The sequence below is a fragment of the Rattus norvegicus genome, chromosome X (genome assembly GCF_021556685.1).
Source record: "Rattus norvegicus strain SHRSP/BbbUtx chromosome X, alternate assembly SHRSP_T2T, whole genome shotgun sequence".
Taxonomy (NCBI): domain Eukaryota; kingdom Metazoa; phylum Chordata; class Mammalia; order Rodentia; family Muridae; genus Rattus; species Rattus norvegicus.
This window is the reverse complement of record NC_141554.1, coordinates 25,085,753-25,102,651: the sequence shown is the minus strand read 5'-3', so window position 1 is coordinate 25,102,651 and position 16,899 is coordinate 25,085,753. Positions and strand designations below refer to the sequence as shown.

The window sequence follows — 16,899 nt, the reverse complement described above, 5'->3', positions numbered from 1 at the left end:
GCCATTCAGGTAACAGGATACGTGAACTTTGAGCGCCTCCACCGGCTCATCAGAAGAAACACCTGTAATGAGAGAGTGAATGACCACTGTTTTGTGCCTGGTGGCTTACCACAGGTGACAGATGACTATTGGACAGTTTCCTCATTTGCATTTCCATTCTGTCACCTGGTAGTCGTGGAGGTCATTCCTTAACATCCAACAGCTTCCACCAATGTAAGCATGCACTTGTCCCACCTTCAGAACACTGATTCACAGCTACCGAACCTGTGCTTCCAAAATGGAAATCTCTTACGGCCTCCAATGAAGCTTTTTACCTTTCCCAGTTTTTGCATTGAGACTGATTGTCATTACATTGTCAGGGGTGGATCAGAGGTGACTCATCTCTGCCTCTGTGCTGCCGCTGACACCAGTACCTACAACAGCTCCCTTGTATCCTACCAGATCCCTGCTGCTTTCAGTGTGTAAAGGTTTAAAGGTTTCTCAACCTTCCACCATCTCCACAACTTTTTTTTTTTAAGGTTTCAAGTCTTTGTAAGTGCTCTTTGTTGCTGGCTGCCTAGTAGAGAAATGGCAAGTTTAGGTGTCTAGGAGAAACATTTTTTCTTCAATCTAGATTATCATTAAGACTTTGGGAAGGAGTGAATAAAATTTATATCTGTAGTTGAAGGAATAGAGTCAGTCCACATGAATGCACTCTTCTGACTGAAAAGAGGACATTCATTGCTCAGATCTTCTGAAGCCACCACTACTCTGACCACATGGTGTTCCCCTTCCTAAGAAGTGACCCCCATCTTATTTCAATGAGAGTCATGTCATCCCTCTTCATTTTAAAAATAGTTTTTACTATTGAATGTATAAATAACCCCATCATTCCTCCCCTTTCCTTTCCCCAAACTCTCCTGTATATTCCTCCTTGCTTTCAAATTTGGGCTCTCATTTTGTTAACTATTATTATTATATACATACATATCTCTAAATACAGTCTGCTCAGTCCATAGAATATTACTTGCATGTATATGTTTTTGGGTCTGACCGTTTGGTATTGGCTAACCAACTAATGTATTTGTTCCCTGAAGAAGACTGTTTTTTCCTGCTCACAGCACTCCTTAGTTGCCTGTAGTTCTTTGTCTAGGGTTGAGGCGTCATGGCTTCCCCTGCCCTCCACATTAGCATGTTCATGCCTTGTTCAAAACCTCTTCAGACTTTACAGATGTGGCTTCCGACTTTTCTAGAGGATACAATCTCAAAACAAATGCTCTGTTGTCTGGCTCTTATGATCTCTCCCCTTCCCTGTATCAATGTTACCTGACCCTTAGGTACAGGAATTGTATTATAAATATATCTATTGGGACTGCACTCCACAACTTGGCATTTTGATTGGTTGTAGCTTTCTACAGTGGTCTCCATCTGTTGCAAAGAGATTTTTTTCCTTGATGAACAGTGAAAACTATACTTCCTTGTATGTATAAGGATAGATGTATTTATGACTTATGCTGGTTTATTAAAGGAATGGTTGTAGGTTCTCTTCCATAATCCATGACTTCATTTGCTAGTTTTCCAGTATCAGGTCCGAGCTCCCTATTGTTGAGCAGGGCTTAAATCTAGTTAGAGATTTAACTGTTGTTTCCAAGGTACAAGTGCCACTACTGAAACTTGGTGTTATGCAGCCATGCTGGTGAATGCATAGGAATCACAGCCACAGCTGGGTAGGGCTGTTGGTTGCTTTCCTCCTTTGGAAACTTCCATGGCTCCTTTTTACTGAGAGCCAGTACTCCGGGAGGAGGCTTTCAGGTAGTTCCAGCCTAGGGGCTGTCTTCTACTTTAACAATAATCATATCACTCCTCTCAATGAATGCAAGTACAACCTTTACTTTTCTTGTTTATGTACCTGAAACATGTATAGGTTTGTACCTTGATTCCTTTACTCAGAATTATGTTTGTGAAATCCATCCATGGTGGTATATGTAACTCTAGTACATTTATTTTTGTTACTGTGAGATATTTCATTATATAACTACAATGAAATAAGTTCGTATCTACTCAATATATACTATCCCAAACAGGTTATGGAGTTCCCCGTACGTACACTGAGGTGTTTGGTTTTTCCTTACACTATTTCAAATCTTAAATGTAAAAATACTTAAAGAAACACAACTTTGGTCAATGTTCTCCTAAATGTCTTTTGATGTCCATTTGTAAGAATTTCTCTTAAGGAAACTATCTAGGGAAGGGAATTCTGGTACATAGGACAATTGATTTTTAAGCTTAGCTTGTCAATGTAAAATATTTTTCAATGTAATTTTGCCAATTTATTTACTTATAATGTGTGAGGCTTTAAATCACAGCTCTGATAATGTATGTCATCATTTGTTTTTTTAAGGGATTCCTGGGAACAGAAGATGATGCATGTAGCATTACTCATGCTAGCTGTATAATAAAGATTGGAGCCAGGTGTGAAGACTCTCATCATGTTTTAATCTTCACGTTGCTGACTTGGTAATTTAGATCGTCAGATTTTTAGTGTTGGGCTATTGGTTTTCTTTGTAGGATGAGTTCACGTTGACTGTACTTTATAACAAATACTGTTTTACACCTTGGAGTTACCACTCCAGTCTTCATTGTTTTTGTTATTACTGTTGTTTTATCTTTTATTCTTCTCTTTAAAAAGGTTTATTTTTATGCACATTGGTATTCTGCCTGCATGTCTACGTAAGGGTGTCAGGTCCTCTGCAATTAGGGTTGGACAGTTGTAAGAGTGGATGCTAGGGCTTGAACTCAGGTACTTAACCTCTGAGCCATCTCTCCAGCCCCTCATTTAAAAAAAATCTTTCCAGGCTGTAGTGGTGCATGCCTTCCTCAGCACTCAGGAAGCAGAAACAGGTGGTGGATCTCTGTGAGTTCAAAGCCAGCCTGGTATTGTTTCTCGGCCTTTTGGCTAAGATCAAGTGTAGCAAAGCCAGCCTGGTCTACAGAGCAAGTTCCAGGATAACAGAAACCCTGTCTCAAAAACAACAACAAAATTCTTTGTACAGTGTGGTGAACATTTTTAACAGTAGATTATTATGCATTCTAAAAGTCCTAAAAATAAATTTCAAATGTTCTTACTGTAAAAATGACTTAAGGGAGTACATATATTAATGAACTGGATTTAATTACTTTAGGTTTGTAAATTATAATATGACTTTGTACCTTATACTTATATATGGTCTTATTTTATAGTACAGGCTGGTTTCAATTTTTTTCCATCATTATTAAATTGGGTATTTATTTATTTTTTTCTTTTGTTATTTTTTGGTTTTTTTTCTTTTTTTCTTTATTAACTTGAGTATTTCTTTTTACATTTCGATTGTTATTCCCTTTCCAGGTTTCAGGGCCAACATCCCCCTAACCCTTCCCCCTCCTCTTCTATATGGTTTCCTCTCTATTCATCCTCCCCCCATTACCACCCTCCCCCCAACAAAAACGTTCCCTGGGGGTTCAGTCTTGTCAGGACCAAGGGCTTCCCCTTCCACTGGTGTTCTTACTAGGCTATTCATTGCTACCTATGAGGTGGGAGCCCAGGGTAAGTCCATGTATAGTCTTTGGGTAGTGGCTTAGTCCTGGAAGCTCTGGTTGGTTGGCATTGTTGTTCATATGGGGTCTCGAGCCCCTTCAAGCTCTTCCAGTTCTTTCTCTGATTCCTTCAACAGGGGTTCCGTTCTCAGTTCACTGGTTTGCTGCTGGCATTCACCTCTGTATTTGCTGTATTGTGGCTGTGTCTCTCAGGAGAGATCTACATCCGGTTCCTGTTGGCCTGTACTTCTTTTATCTTGTTTGGTGGCTGTATATGTATGGGCCACATGTGGGGCAGGCACGGAATAGGAGTTCCTTCTGCCTCTGTTCTAAACTTTGCCTCCCTATTCCCTCCCAAGGGTATTCTTGTTTCCCTTTTAAAGAAGGAGTGAAGCATTCCCATTTTGGTCATCCTTCTTGAGTTTCATATGTTCTGTGCATCTTGGGTAATTCAAGCATTTGGGCTAATATCCACTTATCAATGAATGCATACCATGTGTGTTTTTCTGTGATTGGGTTACCTCAATCAGGATAATATTTTCCAGTTCGATCCATCTGCATATGAATTTCATAAAGTCATTGTTTTTGATAGCTGAATAATATTCCATTGTGTAGATGTACCACATTTTCTGTATCCATTCCTCTGTTGAAGGGCATCTGGGTTCTTTCCAGCTTCTGGCTATTATAAATAAGGCTGCTATGAACATAGGGGAGCACGTGTCTTTTTTATATGTTGGGGCATCTTTTGAGGATATGCCCAAGAGAGGTATGGCTGAGTCCTCAGGTAGTTCAATGTCCACTTTTCTGAGGAACCTCCAGACTGATTTCCAGAATGGTTGTACCAGTCTGCAATCCCACCAACAATGGAGGAGTGTTCCTCTTTCTCCGCATCCTCGCCAGCATTGGCTGTCACCTGAGTTTTTAATCTTAGCCATTCTCACTGGTGTGAGGTGAAATCTCAGGGTTGTTTTGATTTGCATTTTCCTTATGACTAAAGATGTTGAACATTTCTTTAGGTGTTTCTCAGTCATTCGACATTCCTCGGCTGTGAATTCTTTGTTTAGCTCTGACCTCCTTTTTTTTTTTTTTTTTTTTTTTTAGAAGAATCTCAGGACATTTATTTCTTCTCCAGGTAGATGGATCTTACTGCAGAATAAAATCTACTAGGTCTTCGTTTTTGCTGTTCTACATTTCTTACATTGAAAACAACCCCAAAACATTCATTGAGTTCAACCTCATCTGCTGTTAGTATATCTCAAATTCTTCATTCTCATTTGTATGGGAACATTCACAGTTTCCTGCTTATTCTCCACTCTTTTTTTTTCTTTTTTTTTTTATTAACTTGAGTATTTCTTATATACATTTCAAGTGTTATTCCCTTTCCCGGTTTCCGGGCAAACATCCCCCTCCCCCCTACCCTTCCTTATGGGTGTTCCCCTCCCAACCCTCCCCCCATTGCCGCCCTCCCCCCATAGACTAGTTCACTGGGGGTTCAGTCTTAGCAGGACCCAGGGCTTCCCCTTCCACTGGTGCTCTTACTAGGATATGCATTGCTACCTATGAGGTCAGAGTCCAGGGTCAGTCCATGTATAGTCTTTGGGTAGGGGCTTAGTCCCTGGAAGCTCTGGTTGCTTGGCATTGTTGTACATATGGGGTCTCGAGCCCCTTCAAGCTCTTCCAGTTCTTTCTCTGATTCCTTCAACGGGGGTCCTATTCTCAGTTCAGTGGTTTGCTGCTGGCATTCGCCTCTGTATTTGCTGTATTTTGCCTGTGTCTCTCAGGAGCGATCTACATCCAGCTCCTGTCGGTCTGTACTTCTTTGCTTCATCCATCTTGTCTAATTGGGTGGCTGTATATGTATGGGCCACATGTGGGGCAGGCTCTGAATGGGTGTTCCTTCAGTCTCTGTTTTAATCTTTGCCTCTCTCTTCCCTGCCAAGGGTATTCTTGTTCCCCTTTTAAAGAAGGAGTGAAGCATTCACATTTTGATCATCCGTCTTGAGTTTCATTTGTTCTAGGCATCTAGGGTAATTCAAGCATTTGGGCTAATAGCCACTTCTCAATGAGTGCATACCATGTATGTCTTTCTGTGATTGGGTTAGCTCACTCAGGATGATGTTTTCCAGTTCCAACCATTTGCCTACGAATTTCATAAAGTCATTGTTTTTGATAGCTGAGTAATATTCCATTGTGTAGATGTACCACATTTTCTGTATCCATTCCTCTGTTGAAGGGCATCTGGGTTCTTTCCAGCTTCTGGCTATTATAAATAAGGCTGCAATGAACATAGTGGAGCACGTGTCTTTTTTATATGTTGGGGCATCTTTTGGGTATATGCCCAAGAGAGGTATAGCTGGATCCTCAGGCAGTTCAATGTCCAATTTTCTGAGGATCCTCCAGACTGATTTCCAGAATGGTTGTACCAGTTTGCAATCCCACCAACAATGGAGGAGTGTTCCTCTTCCTCAACATCCTCGCCAGCATCTGTTGTCCCCTGAGTTTTTGATCTTAGCCATTCTCACTGGTGTGAGGTGAAATCTCAGGGTTGTTTTGATTTGCATTTCCCTTATGAGTAAAGATGTTGAACATTTCTTTAGGTGTTTCTCAGCCATTCGGCATTCCTCAGCTGTGAATTCTTTGTTTAGCTCTGAACCCCATTTCTTAATAGGGTTATTTGTCTCCCTGCGGTCTAACTTCTTGAGTTCTTTGTATATTTTGGATATAAGGCCTCTATCTGTTGTAGGATTGGTAAAGATCTTTTCCCAATCTGTTGGTTGCCGTTTTGTCCTAACCACAGTGTCCTTTGCCTTACAGAAGCTTTGCAGTTTTATGAGATCCCATTTGTCGATTCTTGATCTTAGAGCATAAGCCATTGGTGTTTTGTTTAGGAAATTTTTTCCAGTGCCCATGTGTTCCAGATGCTTCCCTAGTTTTTCTTCTATAGTTTGAGTGTGTCTGGTTTGATGTGGAGGTCCTTGATCCACTTGGACTTAAGCTTTGTACAGGGTGATAAGCATGGATCGATCTGCATTCTTCTACATGTTGCCCTCCAGTTGAACCAGCACCATTTGCTGAAAATGCTATCTTTTTTCCATTGGATGGTTTTGGCTCCTTTGTCAAAAATCAAGTGACCATAGGTGTGTGGGTTCATTTCTGGGTCTTCAATTCTATTCCATTGGTCTATCAGTCTGTCTCTGTACCAATACCATGCAGTTTTTATCACTATTGCTCTGTAATACTGCTTGAGTTCAGGGATAGTGATTCCCCCTGAAGTCCTTTTATTGTTGAGGATAGCTTTAGCTATCCTGGGTTTTTTGTTATTCCAGATGAATTTGCAAATTGTTCTGTCTAACTCTTTGAAGAATTGGATTGGTATTTTGATGGGGATTGCATTGAATCTGTAGATTGCTTTTGGTAAAATGGCCATTTTTACTATATTTTTTATTTATTTATTTTTTTTATTAACTGGAGTATTTCTTATATACATTTCGAGTGTTATTCCCTTTCCCGGTTTCCGGGCAAACATCCCCCTCCCCCCTCCCCTTCCTTATGGGTGTTCCCCTCCCAACCCTCCCCCCATTGCCGCCCTCCCCCCATGGACTAGTTCACTGGGGGTTCAGTCTTAGCAGGACCCAGGGCTTCCCCTTCCACTGGTGCTCTTACTAGGATATTCATTGCTACCTATGAGGTCAGAGTCCAGGGTCAGTCCATGTATAGTCTTTAGGTAGTGGCTTAGTCCCTGGAAGCTCTGGTTGCTTGGCATTGTTGTACTTTTGGGGTCTCGAGCCCCTTCAAGCTCTTCCAGTTCTTTCTCTGATTCCTTCAATAGGGGACCTATTCTCAGTTCAGTGGTTTGCTGCTGGCATTCGCCTCTGTATTTGCTGTATTCTGGCTGTGTCTCTCAGGAGCGATCTACATCCGGCTCCTGTCGGTCTGCACTTCTTTGCTTCATCCATCTTGTCTAATTGGGTGGCTGTATATGTATGGGCCACATGTGGGGCAGGCTCTGAATGGGTGTTCCTTCAGTCTCTGTTTTAATCTTTGCCTCTCCCTTCCCTGCCAAGGGTATTTTTTTCCTCATTTAAAGAAGGAGTGAAGCATTCACATTTTGATCATCCGTCTTGAGTTTCGTTTGTTCTAGGGATCTAGGGTAATTCAAGCATTTGGGCTAATAGCCACTTATCAATGAGTGCATACCATGTATGTCTTTCTGTGATTGGGTTAGCTCACTCAGGATGATGTTTTCCAGTTCCAACCATTTGCCTACGAATTTCATAGACTCGTTCTTTTTGATAGCTGAGTAATATTCCATTGTGTAGATGTACCACATTTTCTGTATCCATTCCTCTGTTGAAGGGCATCTGGGTTCTTTCCAGCTTCTGGCTATTATAAATAAGGCTGCAATGAACATAGTGGAGCACGTGTCTTTTTTATATGTTGGGGCATCTTTTGGGTATATGCCCAAGAGAGGTATAGCTGGATCCTCAGGCAGTTCAATGTCCAATTTTCTGAGGATCCTCCAGACTGATTTCCAGAATGGTTGTACCAGTTTGCAATCCCACCAACAATGGAGGAGTGTTCCTCTTCCTCAACATCCTCGCCAGCATCTGTTGTCCCCTGAGTTTTTGATCTTAGCCATTCTCACTGGTGTGAGGTGAAATCTCAGGGTTGTTTTGATTTGCATTTCCCTTATGAGTAAAGATGTTGAACATTTCTTTAGGTGTTTCTCAGCCATTCGGCATTCCTCAGCTGTGAATTCTTTGTTTAGCTCTGAACCCCATTTCTTAATAGGGTTATTTGTCTCCCTGCGGTCTAACTTCTTGAGTTCTTTGTATATTTTGGATATAAGGCCTCTATCTGTTGTAGGATTGGTAAAGATCTTTTCCCAATCTGTTGGTTGCCGTTTTGTCCTAACCACAGTGTCCTTTGCCTTACAGAAGCTTTGCAGTTTTATGAGATCCCATTTGTCGATTCTTGATCTTAGAGCATAAGCCATTGGTGTTTTGTTTAGGAAATTTTTTCCAGTGCCCATGTGTTCCAGATGCTTCCCTAGTTTTTCTTCTATAGTTTGAGTGTGTCTGGTTTGATGTGGAGGTCCTTGATCCACTTGGACTTAAGCTTTGTACAGGGTGATAAGCATGGATCGATCTGCATTCTTCTACATGTTGCCCTCCAGTTGAACCAGCACCATTTGCTGAAAATGCTATCTTTTTTCCATTGGATGGTTTTGGCTCCTTTGTCAAAAATCAAGTGACCATAGGTGTGTGGGTTCATTTCTGGGTCTTCAATTCTATTCCATTGGTCTATCAGTCTGTCTCTGTACCAATACCATGCAGTTTTTATCACTATTGCTCTGTAATACTGCTTGAGTTCAGGGATAGTGATTCCCCCTGAAGTCCTTTTATTGTTGAGGATAGCTTTAGCTATCCTGGGTTTTTTGTTATTCCAGATGAATTTGCAAATTGTTCTGTCTAACTCTTTGAAGAATTGGATTGGTATTTTGATGGGGATTGCATTGAATCTGTAGATTGCTTTTGGTAAAATGGCCATTTTTACTATATTTTTTATTTATTTATTTTTTTTATTAACTGGAGTATTTCTTATATACATTTCGAGTGTTATTCCCTTTCCCGGTTTCCGGGCAAACATCCCCCTCCCCCCTCCCCTTCCTTATGGGTGTTCCCCTCCCAACCCTCCCCCCATTGCCGCCCTCCCCCCATGGACTAGTTCACTGGGGGTTCAGTCTTAGCAGGACCCAGGGCTTCCCCTTCCACTGGTGCTCTTACTAGGATATTCATTGCTACCTATGAGGTCAGAGTCCAGGGTCAGTCCATGTATAGTCTTTAGGTAGTGGCTTAGTCCCTGGAAGCTCTGGTTGCTTGGCATTGTTGTACTTTTGGGGTCTCGAGCCCCTTCAAGCTCTTCCAGTTCTTTCTCTGATTCCTTCAATAGGGGACCTATTCTCAGTTCAGTGGTTTGCTGCTGGCATTCGCCTCTGTATTTGCTGTATTCTGGCTGTGTCTCTCAGGAGCGATCTACATCCGGCTCCTGTCGGTCTGCACTTCTTTGCTTCATCCATCTTGTCTAATTGGGTGGCTGTATATGTATGGGCCACATGTGGGGCAGGCTCTGAATGGGTGTTCCTTCAGTCTCTGTTTTAATCTTTGCCTCTCCCTTCCCTGCCAAGGGTATTTTTTTCCTCATTTAAAGAAGGAGTGAAGCATTCACATTTTGATCATCCGTCTTGAGTTTCGTTTGTTCTAGGGATCTAGGGTAATTCAAGCATTTGGGCTAATAGCCACTTATCAATGAGTGCATACCATGTATGTCTTTCTGTGATTGGGTTAGCTCACTCAGGATGATGTTTTCCAGTTCCAACCATTTGCCTACGAATTTCATAGACTCGTTCTTTTTGATAGCTGAGTAATATTCCATTGTGTAGATGTACCACATTTTCTGTATCCATTCCTCTGTTGAAGGGCATCTGGGTTCTTTCCAGCTTCTGGCTATTATAAATAAGGCTGCAATGAACATAGTGGAGCACGTGTCTTTTTATATGTTGGGGCATCTTTTGGGTATATGCCCAAGAGAGGTATAGCTGGATCCTCAGGCAGTTCAATGTCCAATTTTCTGAGGAACCTCCAGACTGATTTCCAGAATGGTTGTACCAGTTTGCAATCCCACCAACAATGGAGGAGTGTTCCTGTTCCTCAACATCCTCGCCAGCATCTGTTGTCCCCTGAGTTTTTGATCTTAGCCATTCTCACTGGTGTGAGGTGATATCTCAGGGTTGTTTTGATTTGCATTTCCCTTATGAGTAAAGATGTTGAACATTTCTTTAGGTGTTTCTCAGCCATTCGGCATTCCTCAGCTGTGAATTCTTTGTTTAGCTCTGAACCCCATTTCTTAATAGGGTTATTTGTCTCCCTGCGGTCTAACTTCTTGAGTTCTTTGTATATTTTGGATATAAGGCCTCTATCTGTTGTAGGATTGGTAAAGATCTTTTCCCAATCTGTTGGTTGCCGTTTTGTCCTAACCACAGTGTCCTTTGCCTTACAGAAGCTTTGCAGTTTTATGAGATCCCATTTGTCGATTCTTGATCTTAGAGCATAAGCCATTGGTGTTTTGTTTAGGAAATTTTTTCCAGTGCCCATGTGTTCCAGATGCTTCCCTAGTTTTTCTTCTATAGTTTGAGTGTGTCTGGTTTGATGTGGAGGTCCTTGATCCACTTGGAGTTAAGCTTTGTACAGGGTGATAAGCATGGATCGATCTGCATTCTTCTACATGTTGCCCTCCAGTTGAACCAGCACCATTTGCTGAAAATGCTATCTTTTTTTCCATTGGATGGTTTTGGCTCCTTTGTCAAAAATCAAGTGACCATAGGTGTGTGGGTTCATTTCTGGGTCTTCAATTCTATTCCATTGGTCTATCAGTCTGTCTCTGTACCAATACCATGCAGTTTTTATCACTATTGCTCTGTAATACTGCTTGAGTTCAGGGATAGTGATTCCCCCTGAAGTCCTTTTATTGTTGAGGATAGCTTTAGCTATCCTGGGTTTTTTGTTATTCCAGATGAATTTGCAAATTGTTCTGTCTAACTCTTTGAAGAATTGGATTGGTATTTTGATGGGGATTGCATTGAATCTGTAGATTGCTTTTGGTAAAATGGCCATTTTTACTATATTTTTTTTTATTTATTTTTTTTATTAACTTGAGTATTTCTTATATACATTTCGAGTGTTATTCCCTTTCCCGGTTTCCGGGCAAACATCCCCCTCCCCCCTCCCCTTCCTTATGGGTGTTCCCCTCCCAACCCTCCCCCCATTGCCGCCCTCCCCCCATGGACTAGTTCACTGGGGGTTCAGTCTTAGCAGGACCCAGGGCTTCCCCTTCCACTGGTGCTCTTACTAGGATATTCATTGCTACCTATGAGGTCAGAGTCCAGGGTCAGTCCATGTATAGTCTTTAGGTAGTGGCTTAGTCCCTGGAAGCTCTGGTTGCTTGGCATTGTTGTAGTTTTGGGGTCTCGAGCCCCTTCAAGCTCTTCCAGTTCTTTCTCTGATTCCTTCAACGGGGGTCCCGTTCTCAGTTCAGTGGTTTGCTGCTGGCATTCGCCTATGTATTTGCCGTATTATGGCTGTGTCTCTCAGGAGCGATCTACATCCGGCTCCTGTCGGTCTGCACTTCTTTGCTTCATCCATCTTGTCTAATTGGATGGCTGTATATGTATGGGCCACATGTGGGGGAGGCTCTGAATGGGTGTTCCTTCTGTCTCTGTTTTAATCTTTGCTTCTCTATTCCCTGCAAAGGGTATTCTTGTTCCCCCTTTTAAAGAAGGAGTGAAGCATTCACATTTTGATCATCCGTCTTGAGTTTCGTTTGTTCTAGGGATCTAGGGTAATTCAAGCATTTGGGCTAATAGCCACTTATCAATGAGTGCATACCATGTATGTCTTTCTGTGATTGGGTTAGCTCACTCAGGATGATGTTTTCCAGTTCCAACCATTTGCCTACGAATTTCATAGACTCGTTCTTTTTGATAGCTGAGTAATATTCCATTGTGTAGATGTACCACATTTTCTGTATCCATTCCTCTGTTGAAGGGCATCTGGGTTCTTTCCAGCTTCTGGCTATTATAAATAAGGCTGCGATGAACATAGTGGAGCACGTGTCTTTTTTATATGTTGGGGCATCTTTTGTGTATATGCCCAAGAGAGGTATAGCTGGATCCTCAGGCAGTTCAATGTCCAATTTTCTGAGGAACCTCCAGACTGATTTCCAGAATGGTTGTACCAGTTTGCAATCCCACCAACAATGGAGGAGTGTTCCTCTTCCTCAACATCCTCGCCAGCATCTGTTGTCCCCTGAGTTTTTGATCTTAGCCATTCTCACTGGTGTGAGGTGAAATCTCAGGGTTGTTTTGATTTGCATTTCCCTTATGAGTAAAGATGTTGAACATTTCTTTAGGTGTTTCTCAGCCATTCGGCATTCCTCAGCTGTGAATTCTTTGTTTAGCTCTGAACCCCATTTCTTAATAGGGTTATTTGTCTCCCTGCGGTCTAACTTCTTGAGTTCTTTGTATATTTTGGATATAAGGCCTCTATCTGTTGTAGGATTGGTAAAGATCTTTTCCCAATCTGTTGGTTGCCGTTTTGTCCTAACCACAGTGTCCTTTGCCTTACAGAAGCTTTGCAGTTTTATGAGATCCCATTTGTCGATTCTTGATCTTAGAGCATAAGCCATTGGTGTTTTGTTTAGGAAATTTTTTCCAGTGCCCATGTGTTCCAGATGCTTCCCTAGTTTTTCTTCTATAGTTTGAGTGTGTCTGGTTTGATGTGGAGGTCCTTGATCCACTTGGACTTAAGCTTTGTACAGGGTGATAAGCATGGATCGATCTGCATTCTTCTACATGTTGCCCTCCAGTTGAACCAGCACCATTTGCTGAAAATGCTATCTTTTTTCCATTGGATGGTTTTGGCTCCTTTGTCAAAAATCAAGTGACCATAGGTGTGTGGGTTCATTTCTGGGTCTTCAATTCTATTCCATTGGTCTATCAGTCTGTCTCTGTACCAATACCATGCAGTTTTTATCACTATTGCTCTGTAATACTGCTTGAGTTCAGGGATAGTGATTCCCCCTGAAGTCCTTTTATTGTTGAGGATAGCTTTAGCTATCCTGGGTTTTTTGTTATTCCAGATGAATTTGCAAATTGTTCTGTCTAACTCTTTGAAGAATTGGATTGGTATTTTGATGGGGATTGCATTGAATCTGTAGATTGCTTTTGGTAAAATGGCCATTTTTACTATATTAATCCTGCCAATCCATGAGCATGGGAGATCTTTCCATCTTCTGAGGTCTTCTTCAATTTCCTTCTTCAGTGTCTTGAAGTTCTTATTGTACAGATCTTTTACTTGCTTGGTTAAAGTCACACCGAGGTACTTTATATTATTTGGGTCTATTATGAAGGGTGTCGTTTCCCTAATTTCTTTCTCGGCTTGTTTCTCTTTTGTGTAGAGGAAGGCAACTGATTTATTTGAGTTAATTTTATACCCAGCCAGTTTGCTGAAGTTGTTTATCAGCTTTAGTAGTTCTCTGGTGGAACTTTTGGGATCACTTAAATATACTATCATATCATCTGCAAACAGTGATATTTTGACTTCTTCTTTTCCGATCTGTATCCCCTTGACCTCCTTTTGTTGTCTGATTGCTCTGGCTAGAACTTCAGGAACTATATTGAATAAGTAGGGAGAGAGTGGGCAGCCTTGTCTAGTCCCTGATTTTAGTGGGATTGCTTCGTGTTTCTCTCCATTTAGTTTAATGTTAGCATCTGGATTGCTGTATATGGCTTTTACTATGTTCAGGTATGGGCCTTGAATTCCTATTCTTTCCAGGACTTTTATCATGAAGGGGTGTTGAATTTTGTCAAATGCTTTCTCAGCGTCTAATGAAATGATCATGTGGTTTTGTTCTTTCAGTTTGTTTATATAATGGATCACGTTGATGGTTTTCCGTATATTAAACCATCCCTGCATGCCTGGGATGAAGCCTACTTGGTCATGGTGGATGATTGTTTTGATGTGCTCTTGGATTCGGTTTGCCAGAATTTTGTTGAGTATTTTTGCGTCTGACCTCCATTTTTAATAGGGTTATTTGTCTCCCTGCGGCCTAACTTCTTGAGTTCTTTGTATATTTTGGAAATAAGCCCTCCTCTATCACTTGGAGGATTGGTAAAGATCTTTTCCCAATCTGTTGGTTGCTGCTTTGTCCTAACAACAGTGTCCTTTGCCTTACAGAAGCTTTGCAGTTTTATGAGATCCCATTTGTCGATTCTTGATCTTAGAGCATAAGCCATTGGTGATTTGTTCAGGAAATTTTTTCCAGTGCCCATGTGTTCCAGATGCTTCCCCACTTTTTCTTCTATTAGTTTGAGTGTATCTGGTTTGATGTGGAGGTCCTTGATCCACTTGGACTTAAGCTTTGTACAGGGTGATAAGCATGGATCGATCTGCATTCTTCTACATGTTGACCTCCAGTTGAACCAGCACCATTTGCTGAAAATGCTCTTTTTTTCCATTAGATGCTTTTGGCTGCTTTCACAAAATCAAGTGACCATAGGTGTGTGGGTTCATTTCTGGGTCTTCAATTCTATTGCACTGGTATATCTGCCTGGCTCTGTACCAATACCATACAGTTGTTTTGTTTTGTTTTGTTTTTTTTTATCACTATTGCTCTGTAATACTGCTTGAGTTCAGGGATAGTGATTTCCCCTGGAAGTCCTTTTATTGTTGAGGATAGTTTTAGCTATCCTGGGTTTTTTGTTATTCCAGATGAATTTGCAAATTGTTCTCTCTAACTCTATGAAGAATTGGATTGCAATTTGAATGGGGATTGCATTGAATCTGTAGATCGCTTTTGGTACAATGGCCATTTTTACAATATTAATCCTGCCAATCCATGGGCATGGGAGATCTTTCCATATTCTGAGATCTATTTCAATTTCTTTCTTCAGAGGCTTGACATTCTTATCATACAGATCTTTCACTTGCTTGGTTAAAGTCACGCCGAGGTATTTTATATTATTTGGGACTATAGTGAAGGGTGTCATTTCCCTAATTTCTTTCTCAGTTTGTTTCTCTTTTGTGTAGAGGAAAGCTACTGATTTATTTGAGTTAATTTCATACCCGCCCACTTTGCTGAAGGTGTTTATCAGGTTTAGAAGTTCTCTGGTGGAACTTTTGGGATCACTTAAATAAACTATCATATCATCTGCAAATAGTGATATTTTGACTTCTTCTTTTCCGATCTGTATCCCCTTGACCTCCTTTTGTTGTCTGATTGCTCTGGCTAGAACTTCAAGAACTATATTGAATAAGTAGGGAGAGAGTGGGCAGCCTTGCCCAGTCACTGATTTTAGTGGGATTGCTTCAAGTTTCTCTCCATTTAGTTTAATGTTAGCAACTGGTTTGCTGTATATGGCTTTTAGTATGTTTAGGGATGGGCCTCGAATTCCTCTTCTGTTTAGGACTTTCATCATGAAGGGGTGTTGAATTTTGTCAAATGCTTTCTCAGCATCTAATGAAATGATCATGTGGTTTTGTTCTTTCAGTTTGTTTATATAATGGATTACGTTGATGGTTTTCCATATATTAAACCATCCCTGCATGCCTCGGATGAAGCTTACTTGATTATGATGCATGATTGTTTTGATGTGTTCTTGGATTCAGTATGCAAGAATTTTATTGAGTATTTTTGCGTCGATATTCATAAGGAAAATTGGACTGAAGTTCTCTTTCTTTGTTGCGTCTTTGTGTGGTTTAGGTATAAGTGTAAGTGTGACTTCATAGAAGGAATTTTGTGGAATAGTTTGGATAGTATTGGTATGAGGTCTTTTGTGAAGGTCTGATAGAATTCTGAACTAAACCCATCTGGACCTGGGCTCTTTTTGGATGGGAGACTTTTAATGACTTCTTCTATTTCTTTAGGAGTTATGGGGTTGTTTAAATGGCTTTTCTGTTCCTTATTTAACTTTCATACCTGGTATCCATCTAGGAAATTGTCCATTTCCTGCAGATTTTCAAGTTTTGTTGAATATAGGCAATTGTAGTAGGATCTGATGATTGTTTGAATTTCCTCTGATTCTGTTGTTATGTCTCCCTTTTCATTTCTGATTTTGTTAATTTGGACAGACTCTCTGTGTCCTCTGGTTAGTCTGGCTAAGGGTTTATCTGTCTTGTTGATTTTCTCAAGGAACTAGCTTTTGGTTCTGTTGATTCTTTCTATGGTCCTTTTTGTTTCTACTTGGTTGATTTCAGCTCTGAGTTTGATTATTTCCTGCCTTCTATTCCTACTGGGTGCATTTGCTTCTTTTTGTTCTAGAGCTTTTAGGTGTGCTGTCAAGCTGCTGACATATGCTCTCTCCTCTTTCTTTCTGCAGGCACTCAGAGCGATGAGTTTTCTTCTTAGCACAGCTTTCATTGTGTCCGATAAGTTTGGTATGTTGTACCTTCATTTTCATTAAATTCTAAGAAGACTTTAATTTCTTTCTTTATTTCTTCCTTGACCAGGTTATCATTGAGTAGAGCATTGTTCAATTTTTTATTTTTCCAAACAACCAACTCTTTGATTCTATCCATTGTTCCATCAATCTCTGTTCTGTTCTTTTAATATGTTTTCAGGGTTTGTATTGTTCTTACTTTTCTAAGACTTTGGGGTATGTCATTAATTTATTCTGATTTTTCGGTGTAAGCCCATGTACCAATTATCTGCTATTATCACAATTCTAATAAGGTGTGTTCTCATTTTCATTTCATTCTTAAGCATTTTAAGTTTTCTTCCTGTTTTTGTCAA

General features: G+C 40.7%; 1 protein-coding gene across 12 annotated transcripts in view; it reads left to right on the top strand.

Moving 5' to 3' along the window:
* Positions 1 to 16,586, top strand: part of Klf8 (KLF transcription factor 8) — a 197,150-nt gene extending 180,564 nt beyond the window's left edge. For 11 of the 12 annotated variants that reach the window (XM_087599568.1, XM_087599557.1, XM_087599562.1 and 8 more), the window contains one exon: positions 2,381 to 2,452. In XM_087599568.1, the coding sequence (XP_087455694.1) occupies positions 2,381 to 2,403 (23 nt within the window). In that variant the 3' untranslated portion in view covers positions 2,404 to 2,452. Of the gene's footprint in view, positions 1 to 2,380; positions 2,453 to 16,486 lie in introns of those variants that run through there. The other variant, XM_087599556.1, reaches the window with a different exon arrangement.
* Positions 16,587 to 16,899: the final 313 nt, after the last annotated feature.